Source organism: Entelurus aequoreus, linkage group LG23 (genome assembly GCF_033978785.1).
Source record: "Entelurus aequoreus isolate RoL-2023_Sb linkage group LG23, RoL_Eaeq_v1.1, whole genome shotgun sequence".
In the NCBI taxonomy this organism is placed as follows: Eukaryota; Metazoa; Chordata; class Actinopteri; order Syngnathiformes; family Syngnathidae; genus Entelurus; species Entelurus aequoreus.
In genome coordinates, this window is record NC_084753.1 from 42142954 (window position 1) to 42169329 (window position 26376).

Genomic DNA, 26376 nt, shown 5'->3' on the forward strand with positions numbered 1-26376 from the left:
AGATATTGGGTTTCACTATGTAAAGCGCTTTGAGTCACTTGAGAAAAAGCGCTATATAAATGTAATTCACTTCACTTCACTTCACTTAATCAGGACCCAAAACAAAGTTGTTTTTTGAACTGGAAAAATTCCAGAAATTCCTGTAATTCGTTAATAGCATTTCTCAATTAAAAATATCACTACTTCATCATTTCTCGACCGATGTGAAAAATTCCGACACCAACCATTTCAACTCATTCAGAACCTACTCAGTGGCCTGGTGGTTGGAGTGTCCGCCTTGAGATCGGTAGGTTGTGAGTTCAAACCCCGGCCGAGTCATACCAAAGACTATAAAAATGGGAGCCATTACCTCCCTGCTTGGCACTCAGCATCAAGGGTTGGAATTGGGGGTTAAATCACCAAAGATGATTCCCGGGCGCGGCCACCGCTGCTGCCCACTGCTCCCCTCACCTCCCAGGGGGTGATCAAGGGTGATGGGTCAAATGCAGAGAATAATTTCACCACACCTAGTGTGTGTGTGACAATCATTGGTACTTTAACTTAACTTTAACATTGAAGTCGTTTAACATTTTCCAAAAAACTCCTGCTTTTCCTGAAATTTCCATTGAAATGAACGGGACATTTTTTTAAGTTCCACAACTCCCACATTTTTCATCCGATTCAATCCGTTCCAAATCCAAAATATTCAGCCTGTTCAAAATTGTGTGCTCTCCTTCAACGATTTTAAAAAATTCCCGGACTTCCAAGAATTCCCAGTTTTCAGGGACATTTTCCCCATTCAAAATGAATTGTCTATTTTTTTAAAGTTCCGCAATTCCCACATTTTTCAACCTATTCAAACCATTCCAACATCAACACATTCCACTCATCCAACTAACACTTTCCCAGTTCCAAACTAAATTCCGTTTTTTTCTGGAAATTCTAACTCTTCAACATTCAAACTATTCTTACATTCCTACTACATTCTGTCAGCATGTCAGTTCAACTTCAGCATTGGAGCATTCACACACAATTCCTTCAGGAATGTCCTCATCTAGTACCCTCAGTTATGCATGGAGCCGCCATCTTTTTACGGTCCCTCGATGTGTAACATGCTTAGCACCGTCCTAATCCTTGATGATTCTTAAAGGCCTACTGAAAGCCACTACTACCGACTACGCAGTCTGATAGTTTATATATCAATGATGAAATCTTAACATTGCAACACATGCCAATACGGCCGGGTTAACTTATAAAGTGACATTTTAAAATTCCCGCCACACTTCTGGTTGTAAAACTCCTTTGGATATGATTTATGCACGTGACGTCACAAAAGCAACGGAAGTGGTTGGACCCCATCGGACCCGATAGAAAAGCCTCTTGTTTTCTTCGACAAAATTCCACAGTATTCTGGACATCTGTGTTGGTGAATCTTTTGCAATTTGTTTAATGAACAATGGAGGCTGCAAAGAAGAACGTTGTAGGTGGGATCGATCGGTGTCTTAGCGGCTAAGCACAATACTGTAATATCTGTGATATTTGCATTAGTGATTTTTTTTTTTAAGGGTTTGGGGAACGCGCATGCGCGAGTGAGTTGGCGGAGAACTTGAGTGTGTGTGAGCGTGACTTTTGGCTAACAGCAGCTCGTGTATGTGTGTGCGTTACTTTTTGAACTACAACCAGTTACCGCTTGTTAATAAAGCGATTGAGCAATTTGTTTAATGGACACTGGAGACTGCAAATAAGAAAGTTGGAGCCGGTGGAGCAGCGGACTACAGCAACACCAACACCAGGAGGTTGTGTTGTGTTTTGAGCAGGATAGCAGACGCACTACGGTGAGTACAGCTTTGGCTTCCAAACATTTGATCGATTGCCCGTACGTGCGTTTCGATATGTGCATGCGACGTACGTAACTTTGGGGAAATATATGTTTCTTGCCGACTCTGATGGCGGCCGGGGTGTCGTCAAAAGCGTACAACGCCCGCCGCCGCATCTAAGTTAGCTACGCAGCTAGGTTAGCTTCTGTTTTTTTAGCTTCGCCAAGCGGAATATTATTAATCGTGTATTTACATGTTCATGGTTTAATAGTATTATTGATCTTCTGTCTATCCATCCAGTCAGGGTTTTTTTTTAATTTAGTTTCTATCTGCATTTGAGACTGCTGCTATCAAGTTGGCTACGTAGCTAGGTTAGCTTCTATTTTTTTAGCTTCGCAAAGCTGAATTATTAATCGTGTATTTACATGTTCATGGTTTAATAGTATTATTGATCTTCTGTCTATCCATCCAGTCAGGGTTTTTTTTTAATTTAGTTTCTATCTGCATTTGAGACTGCTGCTATCAAGTTGGCTACGTAGCTAGGTTAGCTTCTATTTTTTTAGCTTCGCAAAGCTGAATTATTAATCGTGTATTTACATGTTCAGTCACTGTGAATGTCCATTTCGCGTTCTCGACTCTCATTTTCAAGAGGATATAGTATCTAAAATGGTTTAAAATACAAATCTGTGATCCACAATAGAAAAAGGAGAGAGTGTGGAATCCAATGAGCCAGCTTGTACCTAAGTTACGGTCAGAGCGAAAAAAGATACGTCCATCACTGCCTTTCAAGTCCTTCACTGTAACGTTCCTCATCTACGAATCTTTCATCCTCGCTCAAATTAATGGTGTAATCGTCACTTTCTCGGTCCGAATCTCTCTCACTCCATTGTAAACAACGAGAATTGTGAGCAGCACTACCGCTTGTGACGTCACGCTACTTCCGGTACAGGCAAGGCTTTTTTTTATCAGCGAGCAAAAGTTGCGAACCTTATCGTCGATTTTCTCTACTAAATCCTTTCAGCAAAAATATGGCAATATCGCGAAATGATCAAGTATGACACATAGAATGGATCTGCTATTCCCGTTTAAGTAAAAAAATGTCATTTCAGTAGGCCTTTAAGATCCTAAAAAATATCATTTATTAGCTCTCCTGGAAGTGGTTATTACTAACGTATGGGAGTGTCACGGTGTATGAAGCTCGTCAATCAGGGGACTAATAATAAATAGTGTCAGCCAGAAGGGATCAGTGTTTGTGATCGCCATTGAAAGGCATTAATTGGCAATGGCGATCACAAACATTTTCATGAAAATCGAACGATGCTCAATCGATCGGGACAACCCTAAACATAATAAATCAATCAATCAATAATACATGTCATGTCTTCTGCTTTTTGTGGGAAATAATGGTTAATACAAATAAAATGATTAAAAGAATGTCTGTGCTTTTTTGTTTTTACCGGAATTTGGTGTTGGATGTTCAGCCCTGCATGTTTGGGCTTGGAAGACCAGGAAGCAGCGCCGAGTGAGGCTCCTAACTTCACCTGGCTGCTCTTGCTGCCCTGGGCTCCGGCGAGCAGGTGAGACTCCAGCGGCGCCGTGTTGCTGAGGCGGCCCGCGTCGATTGGCGGTGAGCTGTGATGCGGGCGCGTCATGACCACGGCGCTGAGGGAGGAGGAAGTAGCGGCCTTGTTTCCAACCATCGACACCCCCCTGCTTGGGGCTGCAGAGCAGCTCTCGGTAGCAGCGGGCCCTTTGGCCCGGTCACTCAGGATGCGGTCCAGGCTGCCTGACTCGGCGCCGGCCGAGCCCTGCAGAGCCATGGTATCAAACAGCGGCGTCTTGCTGGAGCTCTGACTTTCTCTCCAAGCATCGACTTTCTGCATGTAGTTGAGAGTCGGAAGGGACCGGACTCTGGATGCGGTGGTCTGGTCCTGGTGCTCAGTGGCAGTTGGCGGTGGAGACGTGGGCTGACTGGAACTCCCATCATTGGACCAGATTGCTGAGAGTCTCCTCGATTTGGGCTTGACGCTAGACTTGGGCGGGACCTTGACACCGCCTGGTGTTGATTGAGACTGCGGCATGAAACCCCTGTAGGACTCTTCCATACCCGTCGGGTTGCCTGAGCCCCACAGAGATGGCTCCATGTTTGTTGAAACGGGACCGCACTCTTGGTCGGATCTGGTCACACTTGTCCCGCTGTCGGATGAATCGGGACGGTAGGACGTGACCAGTTGAGGTTCTAGCGGGGTAGAACTGGGGTCGCTTTGGGACATCAGCTCTCTGTACAGCAACTCGCTGGTGGCGTCGGGGCACGTGCTGCGAGATCCTGAGGTGACGTTACTGACCTCCGCGGCCTTACCCGGAGGACGCTGTCTTATAACGGCGCTGGCGTCGATGCCGGGGCGCGGTGAAGGCGCGGGTGTCGCCAACCGCCTGCCCTTGGCGGCGTTGACTTTTCCTCTCTTCTCCTCTGTCGTGCCGTCCTCTGAAGTTGAAGTGAGCTGGGACGGCGAACAGCAGCCGCTGGATCCACTCTCGGGGACCATGGTCTCCTGGGCCAGCAGGTGCTGGGACAATGACGCTTCATCGGACTCATGTGTGGCGCCACCTGCTGGCGGAGTGCCAGTCCTCTCCGATGCCATGGACAAGTCAGGGCACCCTCTAGGAAATCATAACACAAATGTGAGCTCCTTCAGAAAGTGAGTGTGACTGCTAGATAGAGATGCTGTAAAGTTCAAGTACCATTGATTGTCACACACACACCAGGTGTGGCAAAATTATTCTCTGCATTTGACCCAGTCCAGTCCATAGTGGATCTAGCGTAATATTGTGGGAGTCCAGTCCATAGTGGATCTAACATAATAGTGAGAGTCCAGTCCATAGTGGATCTAACATAATAGTGTGAGAGTCCAGTCCATAGTGGATCTAACATAATAGTGTGAGAGTCCAATCCATAGTGGATCTAACATAATAGTGAGAGTCCAGTCCATAGTGGATCTAACATAATAGTGAGAGTTCAGTCCATAGTGGATCTAACATAATAGTGAGAGTTCAGTCCATAGTGGATCTAACATAATAGTGTGAGAGTCCAGTCCATAGTGGATCTAACATAATAGTGTGAGAGTCCAGTCCATAGTGGATCTAACATAATAGTGAGAGTCCAGTCCATAGTGGATCTAACATAATAGTGAGAGTCCAGTCCATAGTGGATCTAACATAATAGTGAGAATCCAGTCCATAGTGGATCTAACATAATAGTGAGAGTCCAGTCCATAGTGGATCTAACATAATAATGAGAGTCCAGTCCATAGTGGATCTAACATAATAGTGTGAGAGTCCAGTCCATAGTGGATCTAACATAATAGTGAGAGTCCAGTCCATAGTGGATCTAACATAATAGTGAGAGTCCAGTCCATAGTGGATCTAACATAATAGTGAGAGTCCAGTCCATAGTGGATCTAACATAATAATGAGAGTCCAGTCCATAGTGGATCTAACATAATAATGAGAGTCCAGTCCACAGTGGGGCCAGCAGTAGACCATCCTGAGTGGAGACAGGTCAGCAGCGCAGAGACGTCCCCAACCGACACACTACATTTTGAGGTGAAATTATTGCAACTTATCCTATTTATTTTTTTTACATTTTAGTTTTTTTTTAAAATCTACTAATAAAATGCATTAAAAAATGGTGTAATAATAGTATTGACTGTTAGACGTGGCCCTCTGAGGCCAAACATAATGGATCCATAGTGGATCTAACATAATAATGAGAGTCCAGTCCATAGTGGATCTAACATAATAGTGAGAGTCCAGTCCATAGTGGATCCAACATAATAGTGAGAGTCCAGTCCATAGTGGATCTAACATAATAGTGAGAGTCCAGTCCATAGTGGATCTAACATAATAGTGAGAGTCCAGTCCATAGTGGATCTAACATAATAGTGAGAGTCCAGTCCATAGTGGATCTAACATAATAATGAGAGTCCAGGCCATAGTGGATCTAACATAATAATGAGAGTCCAGGCCATAGTGGATCTAACATAATAATGAGAGTCCAGTCCACAGTGGGGCCAGCAGTAGACCATCCTGAGTGGAGACAGGTCAGCAGCGCAGAGACGTCCCCAACCGACACACTACATTTTGAGGTGAAATTATTGCAACTTATCCTATTTATTTTTTTTACATTTTAGTTTTTTTTTTAAATCTACTAATAAAATGCATTAAAAAATGGTGTAATAATAGTATTGACTGTTAGACGTGGCCCTCTGAGGCCAAACATAATGGATCCATAGTGGATCTAACATAATAATGAGAGTCCAGTCCATAGTGGATCTAACATAATAGTGTGAGAGTCCAGTCCATAGTGGATCTAACATAATAGTGTGAGAGTCCAGTCCATAGTGGATCTAACATAATAGTGAGAGTCCAGTCCATAGTGGATCTAACATAATAGTGAGAGTCCAGTCCATAGTGGATCTAACATAATAATGAGAGTCCAGGCCATAGTGGATCTAACATAATAATGAGAGTCCAGTCCACAGTGGGGCCAGCAGTAGACCATCCTGAGTGGAGACAGGTCAGCAGCGCAGAGACGTCCCCAACCGACACACTACATTTTGAGGTGAAATTATTGCAACTTATCCTATTTATTTTTTTTACATTTTAGTTTTTTTTTAAAATCTACTAATAAAATGCATTAAAAAATGGTGTAATAATAGTATTGACTGTTAGACGTGGCCCTCTGAGGCCAAACATAATGGATCCATAGTGGATCTAACATAATAATGAGAGTCCAGTCCATAGTGGATCTAACATAATAGTGAGAGTCCAGTCCATAGTGGATCCAACATAATAGTGAGAGTCCAGTCCATAGTGGATCTAACATAATAGTGAGAGTCCAGTCCATAGTGGATCTAACATAATAGTGAGAGTCCAGTCCATAGTGGATCTAACATAATAGTGAGAGTCCAGTCCATAGTGGATCTAACATAATAATGAGAGTCCAGGCCATAGTGGATCTAACATAATAATGAGAGTCCAGGCCATAGTGGATCTAACATAATAATGAGAGTCCAGTCCACAGTGGGGCCAGCAGTAGACCATCCTGAGTGGAGACAGGTCAGCAGTGCAGAGACGTCCCCAACCGACACACTACATTTTGAGGTGAAATTATTGCAACTTATCCTATTTTTTTTTTTTTACATTTTAGTTTTTTTTTTAAATCTACTAATAAAATGCATTAAAAAATGGTGTAATAATAGTATTGACTGTTAGACGTGGCCCTCTAAGGCCAAACATAATGGATCCATAGTGGATCTAACATAATAATGAGAGTCCAGTCCATAGTGGATCTAACATAATAGTGTGAGAGTCCAGTCCATAGTGGATCTAACATAATAGTGTGAGAGTCCAGTCCATAGTGGATCTAACATAATAGTGAGAGAGTCCAGTCCATAGTGGATCTAACATAATAGTGTGAGAGTCCAGTCCATAGTGGATCTAACATAATAGTGAGAGTCCAGTCCATAGTGGATCTAACATAATAGTGAGAGTCCAGTCCATAGTGGATCTAACATAATAATGAGAGTCCAGGCCATAGTGGATCTAACATAATAATGAGAGTCCAGTCCACAGTGGGGCCAGCAGTAGACCATCCTGAGTGGAGACAGGTCAGCAGCGCAGAGACGTCCCCAACCGACACACTACATTTTGAGGTGAAATTATTGCAACTTATCCTATTTATTTTTTTTACATTTTAGTTTTTTTTTAAAATCTACTAATAAAATGCATTAAAAAATGGTGTAATAATAGTATTGACTGTTAGATGCGGCCCTCTGAGGCCAAACATAATGGATCCATAGTGGATCTAACATAATAATGAGAGTCCAGTCCATAGTGGATCTAACATAATAATGAGAGTCCAGTCCATAGTGGATCTAACATAATAATGAGAGTCCAGTCCATTTTAACTTTAATAGTGGATCTAACATAATAGTGAGAGTCCAGTCCATAGTGGATCTAACATAATAGTGAGAGTCCAGTCCATAGTGGATCTAACATAATAGTGTGAGAGTCCAGTCCATAGTGGATCTAACATAATAGTGAGAGTCCAGTCCATAGTGGATCTAACATAATAGTGAGAGTCCAGTCCATAGTGGATCGAACATAATAATGAGAGTCCAGTCCATTTTAACTTTAATAGTGGATCTAACATAATAGTGAGAGTCCAGTCCATAGTGGATCTAACATAATAATGAGAGTCCAGTCCATAGTGGATCTAACATAATAGTGAGAGTCCAGTCCATAGTGGATCTAACATAATAATGAGAGTCCAGTCCACAGTGGGGCCAGCAGTAGACCATCCTGAGTGGAGACAGGTCAGCAGCGCAGAGACGTCCCCAACCGACACACTACATTTTGAGGTGAAATTATTGCAACTTATCCTATTTTTTTTTTTTACATTATAGTTTTTTTTTTAAATCTACTAATAAAATGCATTAAAAAATGGTGTAATAATAGTATTGACTGTTAGACACGGCCCTCTGAGGCCAAACATAACTGCCATGTGGCCCTCAGTGAAAACCTCTTTGACACCTCTGCACTAAACCAATCATCCAGGCAACAAAATACAAGTTTTATTGTTGACAAAATAAAGGTTGCAGCCCCAAGTGTGTGTCAAGTTGCTTCTATACACAACTTGCAGTGTTAACACACACGTGAAAGTACACAAAACAAAAAAAAGGACTTGACTATAAACAATGGCTTCTTTTTTACCGTAACGGGTGAAATTCCATGTCGCTTTTTTGGAAGAAGGAATATTCTGTGACATTGGCTTCTGCTAGAGGGTTGGCTGGCAGCAAGACGAGACCCGGAGACAAACTGCTGTCCTGGAATTCTGCTGACACAAAAGACAGAAACAATCACCCACACGATGCTCCAGTGTCATTATGAAGTGTGCTTTACCTAGCTGTGGATGGTTTAGCCTGGACCCTTGTAGACTTCTCACCCTGTCCACAGACTGACTCATGTCTTCATCTTCAGTCTCCCACAAGGTTCTTGGACAAGACAAGCCTGGAAATGCAGAAGAAACATGAGCTGATCCATGTCCTGTTTATTTCTGGTGCACATTATTTACCACATTTAATGGCTCACACACACCTTGTTTGCATAGCATTTGTGCCCTATTGGCTCATTAAACACTTCATGCTCAACTGCAGGGTACCGGTACTAAAATGTATTTCGATACTTTTTGCTAAATAAAGGGGACCACAAAAAAATGTCATTATTGGCTTTATTTTATTGGCATTATCAATAGTAGCCTCTCTTCCGGAATAGTTCCAGTAGAGTTTAAACATGCGGTGGTACGACCTCTACTTAAAAAACCAAGCCTCGACCCCTCTCTCCTCTCTAACCTTAGACCAGGGGTGTCCAAACTTTTTCCACTGAGGGCCGCACACGGAAAAATTAAAGCATGTGGGGGCCCTTTTGATATTTTTCATTTTCAAACCATAACAAAATATATGCATTTTTTATTTATTTTACCTTCAGGGGTCCCGGGGACCATAAAGAGTCTCAGTCATTAAAATGTTAAAAACAAGTCAGATTATTATTATTTTTTTTATTATTTAGCGCTTACAGTAAATCTCTATATCAACTTCAAGTTGATATAAAGTAATACAAATTTTAAAAAATGTTTTATGGCTTTTCTGTCAAAAACTTAGTTTTTTTTTATAGTAAAACTGAAATATGCAGTATTTAGTAATTAGACCCCTAAAAGATCAATAATGCAGGACACCATTGATTTTAATTCTTTCATATTTTTGAGTAATCACAGTGAAAAGATAAATAAAAAATCACTAAATATATTTGGGATCCAAAAGGTGCCCCCACTCATAAAGTGATACATTTTTATTAGGTTTTTCTTTTACTTTCAACACTTAAGTTACGAGATCAACTTAATTAAAGCATGTGGGGGCCATTTTGATATTTTTCATTTTCAAACCATAACAAAATATATGCATTTTTTATTTATTTTACCTTTAGGGGTTCCGGGGACCATAAAGAGTCTCAGTCATTAAAATGTTAAAAACAAGTCAGATTATTATTATTTTTTTAATTATTTAGCGCTTACAGTAAATCTCTATATCAACTTCAAGTTGATATAAAGTAATACAAATTTTAAAAAATGTTTTATGGCTTTTCTGTCAAAAACTTGAGTTTTTTTTATAGTAAAACTGAAATATGCAGTATTTAGTCATTAGAGCCCTAAAATATCAATAATGCAGGACACCATTGATTTTAATTCTTTCATATTTTTGAGTAATCACAGTGAAAAGATAAATAAAAAATCACTAAATATATTTGGGATCCAAAAGGCGCCCCACTCATAAAGTGATACATTTTCATTAGGTTTTTCTTTTACTTTCAACACTTAAGTTACGAGATCAACTTCAGATATCTGTCGATTTTATGCTGGAACTATTATTTTGTTTGTTTTATGCGCTTTTGTCAAAGAAAACTTTGATGTTTTTATATGGCTACTACACAATATATGCAATATTTACCACATAAAACATTTTAAAGTGAAATATTTGAAGTAATCGGAGCCCTGAAAATAATTCATTATAACATGGATTTTTTTTTTTTGCCATTGCTCAAAAAAAAATAAAATTAAAAAAAAATAAAAGAAAGACAAAAGAAAAAAAAACAGCCTTTTTGGCAGCTTTTGTGTCAACATTGCAACTTTTTCTCGTTAGATTTCACCTCATTCCACTTTTTTTAATGTTATTTTTTATTTTTACAATAGTATTTCCAGAATGTGTGACGGGCCGGTAAACAATTAGCTGCGGGCCGCACTTTGGACACCCCTGCCTTAGACCCATCTCTAATCTTCCATACATTTCCAAAATATTAGAGAAGGTTGTCTACAGTCAGTTGTTGCCCTTCTTAAGAGGATAATGGTATCACTGAGCTGTTCCAGTCCTGTTTTAAAGCCCTCCACAGCACAGAGTCAGCGCTTTTAAAAGTTTTTAACGATATCCTCCTGTCAACTGATTCTGGTAAGTATGTTGTCTTGGTGCTTTTAGTTCTGTCGGCTGCGTTCGACACCGTCGACCACGCCACCTTAATCACTCGTCTTGAGAACTGTGTGGGCATTAAGGGCGCCGCCCTCAACTGGTTCCGGTCGTACCTAACCGACAGGAGTTTTTGTGTAAAAGTACCGTAATTTCCGGACTATAAGCCGCTACTTTTCCCCCTCGTTCTGGTCCCTGCGGCTTATACAAGGGTGCGGCTTATTTACGGCCTGTTCTTCTCCGACACCGACGAAGAGGATTTCGGTGGTTTTAGTACGCAGGAGGAAGACGATGACACAATGATTAAAGACTGACTTTTCATATACCGGTAGGCTGGTTATTTTGATAACGTACAGGTGAGCACTTTGTATTACTTTGCAGCGTTGTATTATTTGTACTCTGCATGAATGCTGTTCGCCATGTCAAAGATGTGAAAGTTTGATTGAATGATTGAAAGATTTATAGTTAATAAATGGGACGCTTTGCGTTCCCAAACAGTCATCTCTGTCCCGACAATCCCCTCCGTGGTAGCAGGAACCCCTATATACTACGCTAATTACACATCAAAACCCTGCGGCTTATAGTCGGGTGCGGCTTATATATGGAGTAATCTGTATTTTCCCCTATATTTAGCTGGTGCGGCTTATAGTCAGGTGCGGCTTGTAGTCCGGAAATTACGGTAGACAATTTTATGTCTTCCACAGCTCCTCTACCACATGGGGTTCCGCAGGGCTCAATCATTGCCCCAATCTTATTTGCGCTTTACCTTCTCCCCCTTGGTTCTCTTTTTAGGAAGTACGGTATTGCATTTCATTTTTATGCCGATGATTGCCAGATTTCATTTCCCATGGCACAAAATAACACGGTTCAACGTCTCATTGACTGCCTGCACGACATCAAAGCCTGGCTTTCAGCTAACTTCCTGAGCCTAAATGAAGACAAAACAGAAGTTATGTTGTTCGGTCCAAGTCGCTCCCCCTCCCCCAACGTTGACCTCGGCACTCTGACCCCGTATCTCAGTGGCTGTGTCACAAACCTGGGGGTAAAGCTCCACTCAGATTTTAAATCCGAAAAACAAATCAGCAGCGTCGTTCAAAAAAGCTTTTATCAATTACGCCAAATAGCGAAAGTGAAACCGCTTCTATCAGGACATGATCTCGAGAAATTAATCCACGCCTTTATCTCGAATCGTTTAGACTACTGCAATGCCCTGTATGTAGGCATTAGCCAGGCCTCCCTCGCCCGCCTGCAGCTCGTGCAGAACTCTGCTGCTCGTCTGCTAACACAGACCCGCAGACGTGAGCACATCACCCCTATATTAGCGTCCCTTCACTGGCTCCTTGTGCATTACCGAATCAACTTTAAACTCCTATTTGTTTTTAAATGTCTAAACAACCTCGCGCCAACATATCTCTCAGACCTCCTTCAGCCTTACTGCCCCACCCGATCCCTAACATCAGCCGATCAGCTGCTACTGACGGTCCCTGACACAAGGCTGAAGCTTAGAGGTGACAGAGCTTTCGCCGCTGCTGCTCCCAAGCTCCGGAACGACCTACCTCTGAGTGTTAGACAGGCCTCCTTTCTTCCTGTTTTTAAATCTCTTTTAAAAACATACTTTTATTCCATGGCTTTTAACACAGTGATATCCATCCTGCAATGGCGCCCCATAATGCACCTGCTGTGAACCTGCTTTTATGTTTTATTTATTTATTTTTTATCGTGCTCTGTTTGTGTTGTGTTTGCTCGGTTCTCTTATTATCTTTTAACCTGCCCATTGTACAGCACTTTGGCTACCCCTGTGGTCAATTTTAAATGTGCTTTATAAATAAAGTTGATTTGATTTGATTTATTTGAACAAAAATGTTAGGGTACATGAAACATATGTTTATTATTGTCATTTAGTCCTTAAATAAAATAGTGAACATACTAGACAACGTGTCTTTTAGTAGTAAGTAAACAAAGACTCCTAATTAGTCTGCTGACGTATGCAGTAACATATTGTGTCATTTATACACCTATTATTTTGTATACATTATGAGGGACAAACTGTAAAAATTGATTATTAATCTACTTGTTAATATCTGCTTATTTTCTGTTGTAACATGTTCTATCTACACTTCTGTTAAAATGTAATAATCACTTATTCTTCTGTTTGGATACTTTACATTAGTTTTTATGATACCACACATTTAGGTATCGATCCGATACCAAGTAGTTATAGGATCATACATTCGTCCTCATGTGTCTGTCCAGGGACATATTTCCTGAGTTTATATAAATAACATGAATTTATTTATTTTTTTAAAGAAAAAAGATTTTGTGACGATAAAAAATATCGATGTATTGATAGTAGTATCAATTAGATACACTCTTGTACTTGGTATCATTACAGTGGATGTCAAGTGTAGACATACTTGCCAACCTTGAGACCTTCGATTCCGGGAGGTGGGTGGTGGGGTGGGTCGTGGTCGGGGGTGGGACGGGGGGCGTGGTTAAGAGGGGAGGAGTATATTTACAGCTAGAATTCACCAACTCGAGTATTTCATATATATATATATATATATATATATATATATATATATATATATATATATATATATATATATATATATATATATATATATGTATGAAATACTTGACTTTCAGTGAATTCTGGATATATATATTTATTTTATTATACATATAAATAAAATAAATACTTGAATTTCAGTGTTCCGGAGGCTATCCAGTAGATGGCAGTATTGTCCTGTTTAAGAGTGTCACAACATTGCTGTTTACGGCAGACGAACTGCTTTACGGTAGACTAAACGTGACTGCTGTTGTTGTGTGTTGTTACCGCGCTGGGAGGACGTTAATGAAACTGCCTAACAATAAACCCACATAAGAAACCAAGAACTCGCCCTCCATCATTCTACAGTTATAACGTGATTGGGCAGGCACGCTGTTTATATCGTGGGAAAGCGGACGTGAAAACAGACTGTCGCCGCTGTCCCCACTCAGGTCCGCATGGAGCTGGAGGGGCGGGGCCTCCAGCTCCGGCTGAATTCCGTGAGTTTATCGGGAGAAAATTTCTTCCGGGAGGTTATCGGGGGAGGCGCTGTATTCCGGGAGTCTCCCGGTAAAACCGGGAGGGTTGGCAAGTATGGGTGTAGATCCACCCATGGCATATGTTTACATCCAGGCACGCTAGCTTCTGTTAGCGGTGTTAGCATGTTTAACTATTCCTCGTCCTGCAGTGATAATGATACTTGTAAGAAACTTAATGTGTCACTATGGAGACCAGAATTAGTGATTGATTGCGGATGGATGGTATCGGCTAGCTAGCTAGCCATGTCTTTAAAGCACCTCTTCCTGAGGGTGTTTGTGTTATAACTTCAAATTTATCTTTACTTTTTACCAAAAAAATGCGTCCATTCTCCCTTTTCTGTCTACACACTGTGTCTGCTTGTAAGTACTCTGTGCGCGTGCGCTGCCGAACATGCTCCCCTGCTCGTAAAAGTCAGCAATGTGACCACGTGACGACGCGCCGTCATGCCCGGGAACCAGTACTTTTCAAATTGGAATGTTACTTTAAAGCACTCTCTACCTCTAACAACCAAAAAGCTGTGAAAACTATGATGCTGTGTTCCAAATATAAATTATTTATGGAATTGTGCGAGGCTATGGCTTTACATTTTGTTTTATATATATATATATATATATATATATATATATATATTGCATTCTATTTTAGTTACTTTATTGAGTTTACAACCGCCCTGGCGCTGTTTTGTACTGTTTTTGTACTTGTTTTGATATTTTATTACTTATTGACTGTATGTAAATGTTGCATATTATAAATAAAGGTTTATAAAAATTAAAAATAAATAAATAAAAAACCCTCGGCTGACAAGCTGAAGTCGGCTAAAAAGCAACAGGTTTCCGTGCAGTAGTCGCTAATGTTAATTAGCTAGACGAGCAGTGTGAAAGACACAAGTGTTAAAACAATGATTATTACGGCATGAAGACATTTATATTTGTATTATTTAAAAAAAAAAAGGCAAAGGTTTGCTGTCGGGCGGATGCTAACGGGTGCTAATGCTACGCTAACAACAGAGCTAAATTAGCCTCGCCGTCCGCCGCCGCGTTGGAGCGACGCGTCGCTGGACGCCCAAACAAAGTGCATGAAAGTGAAGAAAGATGACTTATCTTGTCACGGAAGTTACCTTTTTTTGATAAAAGAAGAAGGCTCCTCTGAAGCTCTTTGAAAGCTTTGATGTTTCCGCCACAACACCCGCGCTTCCCTCACTTGGTAACCTCGCACTTCCGCCCGGTCTTCTGTCACCTCGCAGTTCCGCCCGCTCTTCTGTCACGACCACCATTGCAAGCCTGACATCTGGAAGAACAAATTAATAATAATAAAAAAATGGTATCACCGCATCAATATAACCACATACCGCCTGTTTACATCGGCGCTACGATTAATTAGTTTGCATTATTTTTTTATCGGCGACCTTCCAATGCGACAGGTGGCGCTAACCATTGACATGTTCTAAGGGTACGCAGCATGGAGCGCTACTGCCTAATGGCGCTGACGAGACGCGGGGCCGCCATCTTGGAGTGGTGATCCGCTCCACTCAGTGCAATTCATTTTGGCAGGAGCAATGAACTGTCAGCGCATTTAATTAATCTTACCTCACTGAATACCACTGATTTTCACGCGCTTTTTCGTCATACGTGTAGCTATGATAAAAGGACACATGTTTTATTATTCATAGTTTGCTTAACAGTAATAGAATATTCTTATATGCTAGAAGTGACCAGACGTCCCAGATCAAAACTGGGAATATAATCCCAGAGAAGGGGGGGAAAAAACGGTCAGTTATTTTTAAATTGAAGAAACAATATGATTAGGTTATATATACATGCTACATAAACAATGTATGAATTAGATATCTATATATCTATAGACTGTATCTCTGTTGCTGCAGCAGTCTTGACACTTTGTATTGATATTTTGTATTACATTCTTCCCTTAAATGATCATGTTTACAGTCATTGTTTTATATGTATTTTTTATGGATGTGGCTTTGGATAAAAGCATCTGCCAAATACTTCAACATAAACCCCTGAAAGTTTTTATATCAGCTAAAACCACCAATCTGTTTCACTGGATTCAGAATAAAACCAAATTCTGTCTTACCCAACAATGCTAGTGTTTGAATATTGTTACTTGGAGACTTATTCCTGGTTACAATTATACTGTTAAGAAAGTATTGTCTTATACTTTGCCTAAAATGAGAATGCATCATAATCAGGGGCGGCTGGTGAATTTTGTTTTAGGTGGGGCAGAAAGTGTGTGGGGGGTCATCTCCCCCAGAAGATTTCTTTGTGATTTTCCACATACAAATGAAGCATTCTGGTGCATTCTGACAAAATAATGAAGACAAAATAGAACATTTCATAGGTTTGCAGAGAACTATATACTATACATATATATATATATATTATATATATGTATATGTATATATCAGGGGTCACCAACCTTTTTGAAACCAAAAGCTACTTCTTGGGTAGTGATTAATGCGAAGGGCTACCAGTTTGATACACACTTAAATAAATTGCCAGAAATAGCCAATTTGCTCAATTTTCTTTAACTCTATGTTATTATTAATAATTAATGATATTTACACTTAATTGAACGGTTTAAAAGAGGAGAAAACACGAAAAAAAATGACAGTTAAATTTTGAAACATAGTTTATCTTCAATTTCGACTCTTTAAAATTCAAAATTCAACCGAAAAAAAGAAGAGAAAAACTAGCTAATTCGAATCTTTTTGAAAAAATGAAAAAAAAAAAAGAATTTATGGAACATCATTAGTAATTTTTCCTGATTAAGATTAATTTTAGAATTTTGATGACATGTTTTAAATAGGTTAAAATCCAATCTACACTTTGTTAGAATATATAACAAATTGGACCAAGCTATATTTCTAACAAAGACAAATCATTATTTCTTCTAGATTTTCCAGAACAAACATTTTATAAGAAATACAAAAGACTTTGAAATAAGATTTAAATTTGATTCTACAGATTTTCTAGCTTTGCCAGAATAATTTTTTTGAAATTTAATCATAATAAGTTTGAAGAAATATTTCACAAATATTCTTCGTCGAAAAAACAGAAGCTAAAATGAAGAATTATATTAAAATGTATTTATTATTCTTTACAATAAAAAAAATAAATTACTTGAACATTGATTTAAATTGTCAGGAAAGAAGAGGAAGGAATTTAAAAGGTAAAAAGGTATATGTGTTTAAAAATCCTAAAATCATTTTTAAGGTTGTATTTTTTTCTCTAAAATTGTCTTTCTGAAATTTATAAGAAGCAAAGTAAAAAAATTAATGAATTTATTTAAACAAGTGAAGACCAAGTCTTTAAAATATTTTCTTGGATTTTCAAATTCTATTTGAGTTTTGTCTCTCTTAGAATTAAAAATGTCGGGCAAAGCGAGACCAGCTTGCTAGTAAATAAAAAACATTTAAAAAATAGAGGCAGCTCACTGGTAAGTGCTGCTATTTGAGCTATTTTTAGAACAGGCCAGCGGGCTACTCATCTGGTCCTTACGGGCTACCTGGTGCCCGCGGGCACCACGTTGGTGACCCCTGGTATATATATATATATATATATATATATATATATATATATATTGAATATATACTTCTCAACTAAGACTGGTAATTTTCTTTTCACAAAATACAACCAATAGTACGTTAATGTTAAATCTTACTTGTGAAAAGTAATTCCCCCGATTCCTATTTTCAACAGTACGCTCATTTGAGCAGGAAAATGTTGAACACCATCTTTGTTTTCTACCTGTCAACTGTCAGTTTTTCTTCCTGTCAGTTTAGCCACTTTCAAAAAGGCAAACATAGTCAAATAAAGGTCAGTTCAAATGTATACTATATTTAAAATATGTGTACATATTGCATAGGGCCCTGACATCTACAAAGTACAGCTCTGTTCATTGTTATGTTCATGTATTTGTTCTGTTTTTCATGTGTACGCACACATCAACACACATACAGTATGAGATGAGATCAATGAGATAAGGTAAGAACAGGATAGAGACTGCTGTGGAACTGGTTCAAATGCAATATGCCGTGGAAATACAATGTTAACACTTTTGTGCAAATAAGTACAGTTGCACTTGTGTTTATTCTGTAAAACAGACCTGGGCAAATTAAGGCCCGGGGGCCACATGCGGCCCGCTAAGCTTTTCAATCTGGCCCGCCGGACATTCCCAAAGATTTTTTTTTAGATCTTTAAGATGGAAAATGTAGCTGCCATTATGATGTGCACTCATGTTTTCTAACGACCTTAAGTCTTGAACTATACAAAGTATTTCAATGGTTGGAATCTGCGCTTATGGATGATATACCAGTTACTATGGTAATCTAATTAGTTACTATGGTCATGTAATTAGCTACTCTGGTCATCTACGTCAGTGGTCCCCAACCGATTGGTACCGGGCCGCACAAGAATAAATAAAAAAAAAGAAATTTTTTTTAATTTTTTTTTTTATGAAATCAACATAAAAAACACAATATATACATTCTATATCAATATAGATCAATACAGCCTGCAGGGATACAGTCCGTAAGCACACATGATTGTATTTATTTATGTAAAAAAAAAAAAACAATTTTTTTTTTTTAATTTTTTTTTTTTTTTTAATGAAATCAACATAAAAAACCCAATATATACATTCTATATCAATATAGATCAATACAGCCTGCAGGGATACAGTCCGTAAGCACACATGATTGTATTTATTTATGTAAAAAAAAATAAAAAAAATTGGAGGTCTCAAGGTTGGCAAGTATGACGTAAATCAATTCATGGTAAAGCACCATTTTTTTTTTCAAATGCATTTATTTTAATAAATAAATACAGCGTTTTAAAAGCATACACAATCTGTGTAAATATATTAGTCTGTGGTTAAAAGGACTTGAAAGGACTCGAAACTCAAAATGCCGGACTTGGGACTTGACTTGAGACTTTCCAGTCTTGACTCGGGACTTGCCTGTCTTGAAGGCAAAGACTTGAGACTTACTTTATGACTTGCAAAATAATGACTTAGTCCCACCTCTGCAACCAGCTGATGGGGATCCTTAATACAAATCAAAACAAATCAAAATAATTTCCCCTCAGCGACCGATGGGGGCAAAAGTGGCGCACTGCATGAGAGATCAGCGAGAGAAGAAGAAGAAGAAGAAGAAAGGACTTTGCAGCGACCAATCAAATGAGCGATGGGGAGCGCGGGGGCGTGGTCATCCCTGCTCTAAGTTAGGGTTTCTAAACTCGACCAGAGGGCGGTCGAGTGACTTAGGCAAACAAACCAACAGAGGCAATAAAATAAGCAGACCCGCGGGAAAGGACGTCTGAAAAAGAATCAACCGGCAACAACATGTCACGAAGAAGTGATGTTTACAAAGGCAAGTGTTACGTATTTCAGTGCCGGTGCTTAGGTTTCATTTCCTGGGAATTTCCGTGTTGACAGTTTCATTCCCTATAATGATTATTGCTAATGTGATCAATAATTGTATTTATGTCCAAATGAGGCGTCATGGCTACTGTTGTCGTCCCCTCAGGCCGCACACAGAGGCTCTCCTATGGAGAGAAGTCATCAGATATGAGCAGCCAAGTGAGTATTTCACCTGTACTATCACACACACTGTACTATTATCATACTATTATCATACACACTGTACTATTATCATACTCATTTATATCACACACACTGTACTATTATCATACTCATTTATATCACACACACTGTACTATACTCATTTATATCACACACACTGTACTATACTCATTTATATCACACACACTGTACTATTATCATACTCATTTATATCACACACACTGTACTATTATCATACTATCATTATCATACAACGTGTACTATTATCATACTCATTTATTAAATCAAACACCGTATTACTCTTACATTCTGTGTCATCAAATTGGATTTTTCCGGTCACAATTACCTATTGTAATGTTCGAGGGCGGTAAGTTTCTATTCCCAGGAATCAACTGGTGAAGGTGAGTCATTAGCAAGAGGATGAGAAGAATTCACCTCGTATTATAAAATTAATTGCTGTGCATTCGATTATTATATTTGTAAAAAGAAAAAAAAAAGATTTTTCAGTTAAAACAAACAAACTGGCAACACAACTTCACCGTAAAATTCACAATTTTTTTTTAATCAGGCAGTATATTAGGGCCTTTACTGTCCCTAATATACAAACCCCGTTTCCATATGAGTTGGGAAATTGTGTTAGATGTAAATATAAACGGAATACAATGATTTGCAAATCCTTTTCAACCCATATTCAGTTGAATATGCTACAAAGACAACATATTTGATGTTCAAACTCATAAACTTTATTTATTTTTTTCCATTTCATGGCTGCAACACGTGCCAAAGTAGTTGGGAAAGGGCATGTTCACCAGGGCCGGCCCGTGGCATAGGCCGTATAGGCAAATGCTAAGGGCGCCGTCCATCAGGGGGCGCCACGCCAGTGCCACAAATGTTGGAGGAAAAAAAAAAAAAAAGTTGGTACTATTATTTCTAAATACATAAAATAATCCCACGTTAATTAAAATGCAAAGTAAAGCCTATTTAATAGAAATATTATTTGTTACAACATTACGCCCCCTATCCCCCCGGCACGGTGCGCCCCCTCCCTTCCCGTATCATGACTCTTTTTGGACGTCACCACATAAAAAAATCAACACAAGATGTCAAAACGGCCAAAACTGTCAGGTGCCCAGGGAAGAAAAAAGAGAAAAGAAGAGGAGAAACGAGAAAAAGACAGAGGTAGCAGGGAGGTAACGTTAGCCTACATGAAATTATTTGTCTGTTACAGAATGTGATAGTAACCTGGCTTTTTAGCATTAAGCTAATGTTACATGATTCGGCAATTGCTAATCAATAAATAGCTAGTTCTGATTTAACGTCTGGTTAATATTGTAGAGGGGGCTAAATTGTTATGGAAAATAATAATGTAACGTTAGGTAATTACAGTACTCCCTGGTGTACAGTCATTTGTAAGTCATTCTAGTTAATGCAATATTAAAAAGCACAAATAGAGAACTCTGTAGGATCCCCTTTTTTTGTAATATAGTTGTTAAAGTCATACTGGTTTGATATCTTGTTTTGTGCAGTGCCTTATTTATATTGTATTTTTAATTTATTTTATGCAACTTGTTGACACGTTTTATTTTGTGTTTATGTATGTAAAAAATATTGTATTTCATATATTCATTTTTTATTTTTTGTATTCATTTATTTATCCATATTTTTTTAAATCTTGTTAACTATTCTGATTGTTAATTTGCTTTCTTTAAGTAAAAAAAAAGGTCAAAGACAAAGCTATTCGGTTTCTTGTGCACTTCACTGCCGATGTGGGGGGGGCGCCACCTAAAATCTTGCCTAGGGCGCCAGATTGGTTAGGGCCGGGCCTGATGTTCACCACTGTGTTACATGGCCTTTCCTTTTAACAACACTCAGTAAACGTTTGGGAACTGAGAAGGCACATTTTTGAATCCAACTTTTTTTATTGGCATTTTCAAATAGACAGGAAAAAATGTGCAAGTCGAAACAGTACAATTTTAAAGTCAGTAAATTATTCACACCCTTTCCCTTAAAGGCCTACTGAAAGCCACTACTAGCGACCACGCAGTCTGATAGTTTATATATCAATGATGAAATCTTAACATTGCAACACATGCCAATACGGCCGGGTTAACTTATAAAGTGACATTTTAAATTTCCCGGGAAATATCCGGCTGAAACGTCGCGGTATGATGACGTATGCGCGTGACGAAGTCAGTTTAACGGAAGTTATGGTACCCCGTAGAATCATATACAAAAAGCTCTGTTTTTATTTCATAATTCCACAGTATTCTGGACATCTTTTGCAATTTGTTTAATGAACAATGAAGGCTGCAAAGAAGACAGTTGTAGGTGGGATCGGTGTATTAGCAGCGGACTACAGCAACACAACCAGGAGGACTTTGTTGGAGAGCAGACGCGCTAGCCGCCGACCTCACCTTGACTTCCTACGTCTCCGGGCCGCCAAACGCATCGGGTGAAGTCCTTCGTCCTTCCGCCGATCGCTGGAACGCAGGTGAGCACGGGTGTTGATGAGCAGATGAGGGCTGGCTGGCGTAGGTGGAGAGCTAATGTTTTTAGCATAGCTCTGTGCAGTCCGGTTGCTAAGTTGCTAAGTTAGCTTCAATGGCGTCGTTAGCACAGCATTGTTAACCTTCGCCAGCCTGGAAAGCATTAACCGTGTATTTACATGTCCACGGTTTAATAGTATTGTTGATTTTCTATCTATCCTTCCAGTCAGGGGTTTATTTTTTTTGTTTCTATATGCAGTTAAAGCACGATGCTATCACGTTAGCTCCGTAGCTAAAGCGTTTCGCCGATGTATTGTCGTGGAGATAAAAGGCACTGAATGTCCATTTGGCGTTCTCGACTCTCATTTTCAAGAGGATATAGTATCCCAGGTGGTTTAAAATACAAATCCGTGATCCACAATAAAAAAAGGAGAGTGTGGAATCCAATGAGTCAGCTTGTACCTAAGTTACGGTCAGAGCGAAAAAAAATATGTATTTCACTGCATTCTAGTCCGTCACTCTAACGTTCCTCATCCACGAATCTTTCATCCTCGCTCAAATTAATGGGGTAATGGTCCGAATCGTTCTAGCTGCGTTGAAAACAATAGGAAAATACGAGGGAGTGAACAACTGACAACGTCACGCTACTTCCGGTAGGGGCAAGGTTTTTTTTTTATCAGGGACCAAAAGTTGCGAACTTTATCGACGTTGTTCTATACTAAATCCTTCCAGCAAAAATATGGCAATATCGCAAAATGATCAAGTATGACACATAGAATGGATCTGCTATTCCCGTTTACATAAAAAAATGTCATTTCAGTAGGCCTTTAAAACCCAAACCACCCACCCCACTCAGGTCACACCAACAAGGGCCATATGGCACAGTCATATAACAAGTAAGACGACAAAGACAGACACATTCACACACACACACACACACACACACCAGGCCAGAGACAGACAAACAGGCTGAAAGGAGAGAGAAAAAAGAGAAAATAAAAATAAAATAAATAATAATGAATAAAAGGGAGATTATTCCTCATCTGCGTCTGGGCATAAGTCAAGAGAGTTGACATACAGCAAGAAAGGACTCCATGAGCTTTCAAACGCTTGAGCCGAGCCTTTTAGCGAAAACCTAAATTATTCCAGTTTTAATCCAACTTTTTTTATTGGCATTTTCAAATACAGAAAAAAGTGCAAGTCGAAACAGTACAATTTTAAAGTCAGAAAATTCTTCACACCCTTTCCCTTAAAACCCAAATCCCCACCCACCCTCCCGCCCCACTCAGGTCACACCAACAAGGGACATATGGCACAATCATATAACAAGTAAGACGACAAAGACAGACATCCTCACATACACACACACATACGAGGCCAGAGACAGACAAACAGGCTGAAAGGAGAGAAAGGGAGAAAATAAAATAAAAATAAAATAAAATACAATTAAATTAAAATAATAATAATAAATAAAAAGGGAGATTATTCCTCATCTGCGTCTGGGGATAAATCAAGAGAGTTGACAAACAGCAAGAAAGGACTCCATGAGCTTTCAAACGCCTGAGCCGAGCCCTTTAGCGAAAACCTAAGTTTTTCTAGTTTTAGATTGTAGAGAACCTCTCTAATCCATCGGCCGTGTGATGGGGGGCGAGCCAGCTTCCAATTAAACAAAATCAATGGCCTGGCCAGCAAGGTCGTAAAAGCAACAGCGCGTTTTAATGATACCGGGCACATGTTATCGGGGCATACGCCAAAAATGGCTGATAATGGGTTGGGGGGAAAGTTTTGACCGTATGCTTTCCCGATCGTGTCAAAAATATCCTCCCAAAAGGAACATAATTTAGAGCAGGACCAGAACATATGGACATGGTCGGCCGGAGATTGTTTGCATCTATTGCAGGTATTGCTAACAGTGGGGTAGATTTTGGATAGTTTGGAGTTAGTGTAATGAATTTTATGGATTACTTTGCATTGGATGAGATTATGGCGGGCACATATTGAGGAGGAGTGAACCAGTTTCAGGGCAGAGTCCCAGCGTTGGTCGGATATGTTGGTATTAAGATCGCTCTCCCACGAGGCTCTTATCACTGATAGAGAGTTTGGAGCAACTGAACTTAAAGAGGTATATAACACAGAGATACATTTTTTATGATTAGGGCTCAACGATAACAATGTATCTATAAGAGTTTCCGGAGGACGATTCGGAAAGTGTGGGAACTGTTTCTTTACGAAGTCCCTCGCCTGGAAAAAACGAAAAAGGTGGGAGTTCGGCAAATCGTATTTGGAAGAGAGTTCAGTGAAGGATGAGAACACTCCGTCTGCATAGAGGTCTTTCACAGTGGTGATGCCATGATCGTGCCAAGTCATGAATGCGGGGTCAGTACGGGAAGGTTTAAATAATTGGTTTTTAAGTAGCGGGGTCAATATAGATGGGCCCTGAAACCCCAAGTGTTTACGTAGCTGGTTCCATATTTTAATGGAGATCGATACAATGGTGTTTGCGCCTTCAATTTTAAATGGGAAAGGGAGTGATGAGCATAAGCAAGAGTGCAATGAGGAGTGTGGGATCGCCGTTTCGAGGGATACCCAGGCCGGGAGGGTCTGAGAGCCTCCATCCATCCAGTATAGGAGTTTCTGTACGTTAGCCGCCCAATAGTATTGTCTAAAATTGGGGAGTGCAAGCCCTCCCTCAGATTTGTGGGATTGTAGGACCGACTTGCGGATTCGGGCCGATCCGGCCCCCCATAAAAATTTGGATATTGATTTGTCTAATTTATCGAAAAATGATTTAGTAATAAATATGGGGATGTGTTGAAAAAGGTAGAGGAATTTAGGCAGAGTGATCATCTTGATCAGATTGATCCGGCCGGCGAGAGAAAGTGGTAAAACAGACCAGCGGGCAAAGTTCTTCTCCATCTTTTCAATTAGAGGTAAAAAATTTGCCCGGAGCATATCAGGCATAGCCGGAGTAATAAGGATTCCCAAGTAATGAATCCCGTCATGTGCCCATTTGAATGCTGCTAAAGATCGTGGTAACTGTTTAGCTAAGGAATTAATCGGAAACAGCTCACTTTTTTGGTAGTTAAGTTTGTAGCCCGAGTGTGTGCCAAACCGCTCCAGAATGTCAAATATTACCGGGAGCGAGCTAGCAGGGTCCGAGATGTACAAGAGCAGGTCATCCGCATAAAGCGAGACTTTGTGTAGCGTGTCCGACCGGGTGATACCTTTTAAAGCCTGCCTCCGCGCGCAGCCAAAGAGCAAGGGGTTCTATCGCAATAGCAAACAGTAATGGAGATAACGGGCAACCTTGTCTAGTGCCTCTTTTAAGAAAAATTGGGGCGGATAGTGTATTATTTGTACGTACCGAAGCTACCGGGGACGAGTACAAAAGTTTAACCCAGAGAATGAAATCCTCATTAAAACCAAACCGACCCATCGCTTCAAATAGATACTCCCATTCAACCCTGTCAAAGGCTTTCTCCGCATCGAGGGATACTACCACCTCCGGGGTCGAGGGGTTTGGCGAATGGATAATGTTTAGGAGGCGCCGAGTGTTGTGTGAGGATTGCCGGCCTAGCATAAAACCTGTTTGATCCAACGAGATGATAGAAGGCATCACCCTTTGGAGCCGGAGAGCGAGAACCTTGGATAGAATTTTTAGATCTACATTTAACACGCGAAGTCCCAGAGAAGGGTCAATTGACACTTTTACCTAGAAAACACACAAGAGGGTCATTTGACCCCTAGTCCCCCCTGTGGACACTCCTTTTGTTATGAAAATGTGGCTGTTAGTGGCACACGGCAGGGGGCCACTTGAGCCTGTGTGGGGGAGGGGACCTTACAGCTCAAGCTTTAGTTCTGAGGTAGGTTGTGTGTGTTTTTGCAAGGATCAACAGAATGAAGGGATCAACACTCTGACATTTATTGTTAAAAAAAATACAAAACAAAACATATTTACAAAGAATGAAAAAGCAACTGTTTTCCCAGTTTTGGTGTGGAGGGTTGTTGCAGAAGCAATTGTTATTTTTGTGTGCCAAAAATAGTTTAAAAAAAAAAATTTACAAAGAAAAAAGCATATTTACAAAGAATGAAAAACCATGTCCATGTAAACGTGACTGACATACATTTGAGCAGTCACTCACAATCCTGGCACTGCCATTGCTCCTTTCGGCATTTCCCACATGTATAATTTTTCTGTCTACCTAGACAAACTGCCCCTAACAGCCTCATTACCATAACAAAATGAGTGATTAGTGTATTCGGGAAAAGCGTCGGGCCAAATGACCCCTCTCTGGGTCTTCTAGGTAGACAGAAAAATGCTGGGACTTCTA

At 39.8% G+C, this 26376-nt stretch overlaps 2 protein-coding genes across 4 annotated transcripts in view; one reads left to right on the forward strand and one right to left on the reverse strand.

The window, feature by feature from the left end:
- The window catches only part of alms1 (ALMS1 centrosome and basal body associated protein), a 237185-nt gene that overhangs the window by 26523 nt on the left and 184286 nt on the right, over positions 1 to 26376 (reverse strand). For 2 of the 3 annotated variants that reach the window (XM_062034716.1, XM_062034713.1), the window contains exons 2-5: positions 15076 to 15245; positions 8760 to 8867; positions 8571 to 8694; positions 3254 to 4457 (exon numbers count right to left, since the gene is read on the reverse strand). In XM_062034716.1, the coding sequence (XP_061890700.1) occupies positions 3254 to 4457; positions 8571 to 8694; positions 8760 to 8823 (1392 nt within the window). In that variant the 5' untranslated portion in view covers positions 8824 to 8867; positions 15076 to 15245. The remainder of the gene's footprint in view (positions 1 to 3253; positions 4458 to 8570; positions 8695 to 8759; positions 8868 to 15075; positions 15246 to 26376) is intronic. The other variant, XM_062034715.1, reaches the window with a different exon arrangement.
- The window catches only part of LOC133640971 (uncharacterized), a 57537-nt gene continuing 50358 nt past the window's right edge, over positions 19198 to 26376 (forward strand). The window contains exons 1-2 of the mRNA XM_062034717.1: positions 19198 to 19347; positions 19504 to 19556. Of these exons, the coding sequence (XP_061890701.1) occupies positions 19320 to 19347; positions 19504 to 19556 (81 nt within the window). The 5' untranslated portion in view covers positions 19198 to 19319. The remainder of the gene's footprint in view (positions 19348 to 19503; positions 19557 to 26376) is intronic.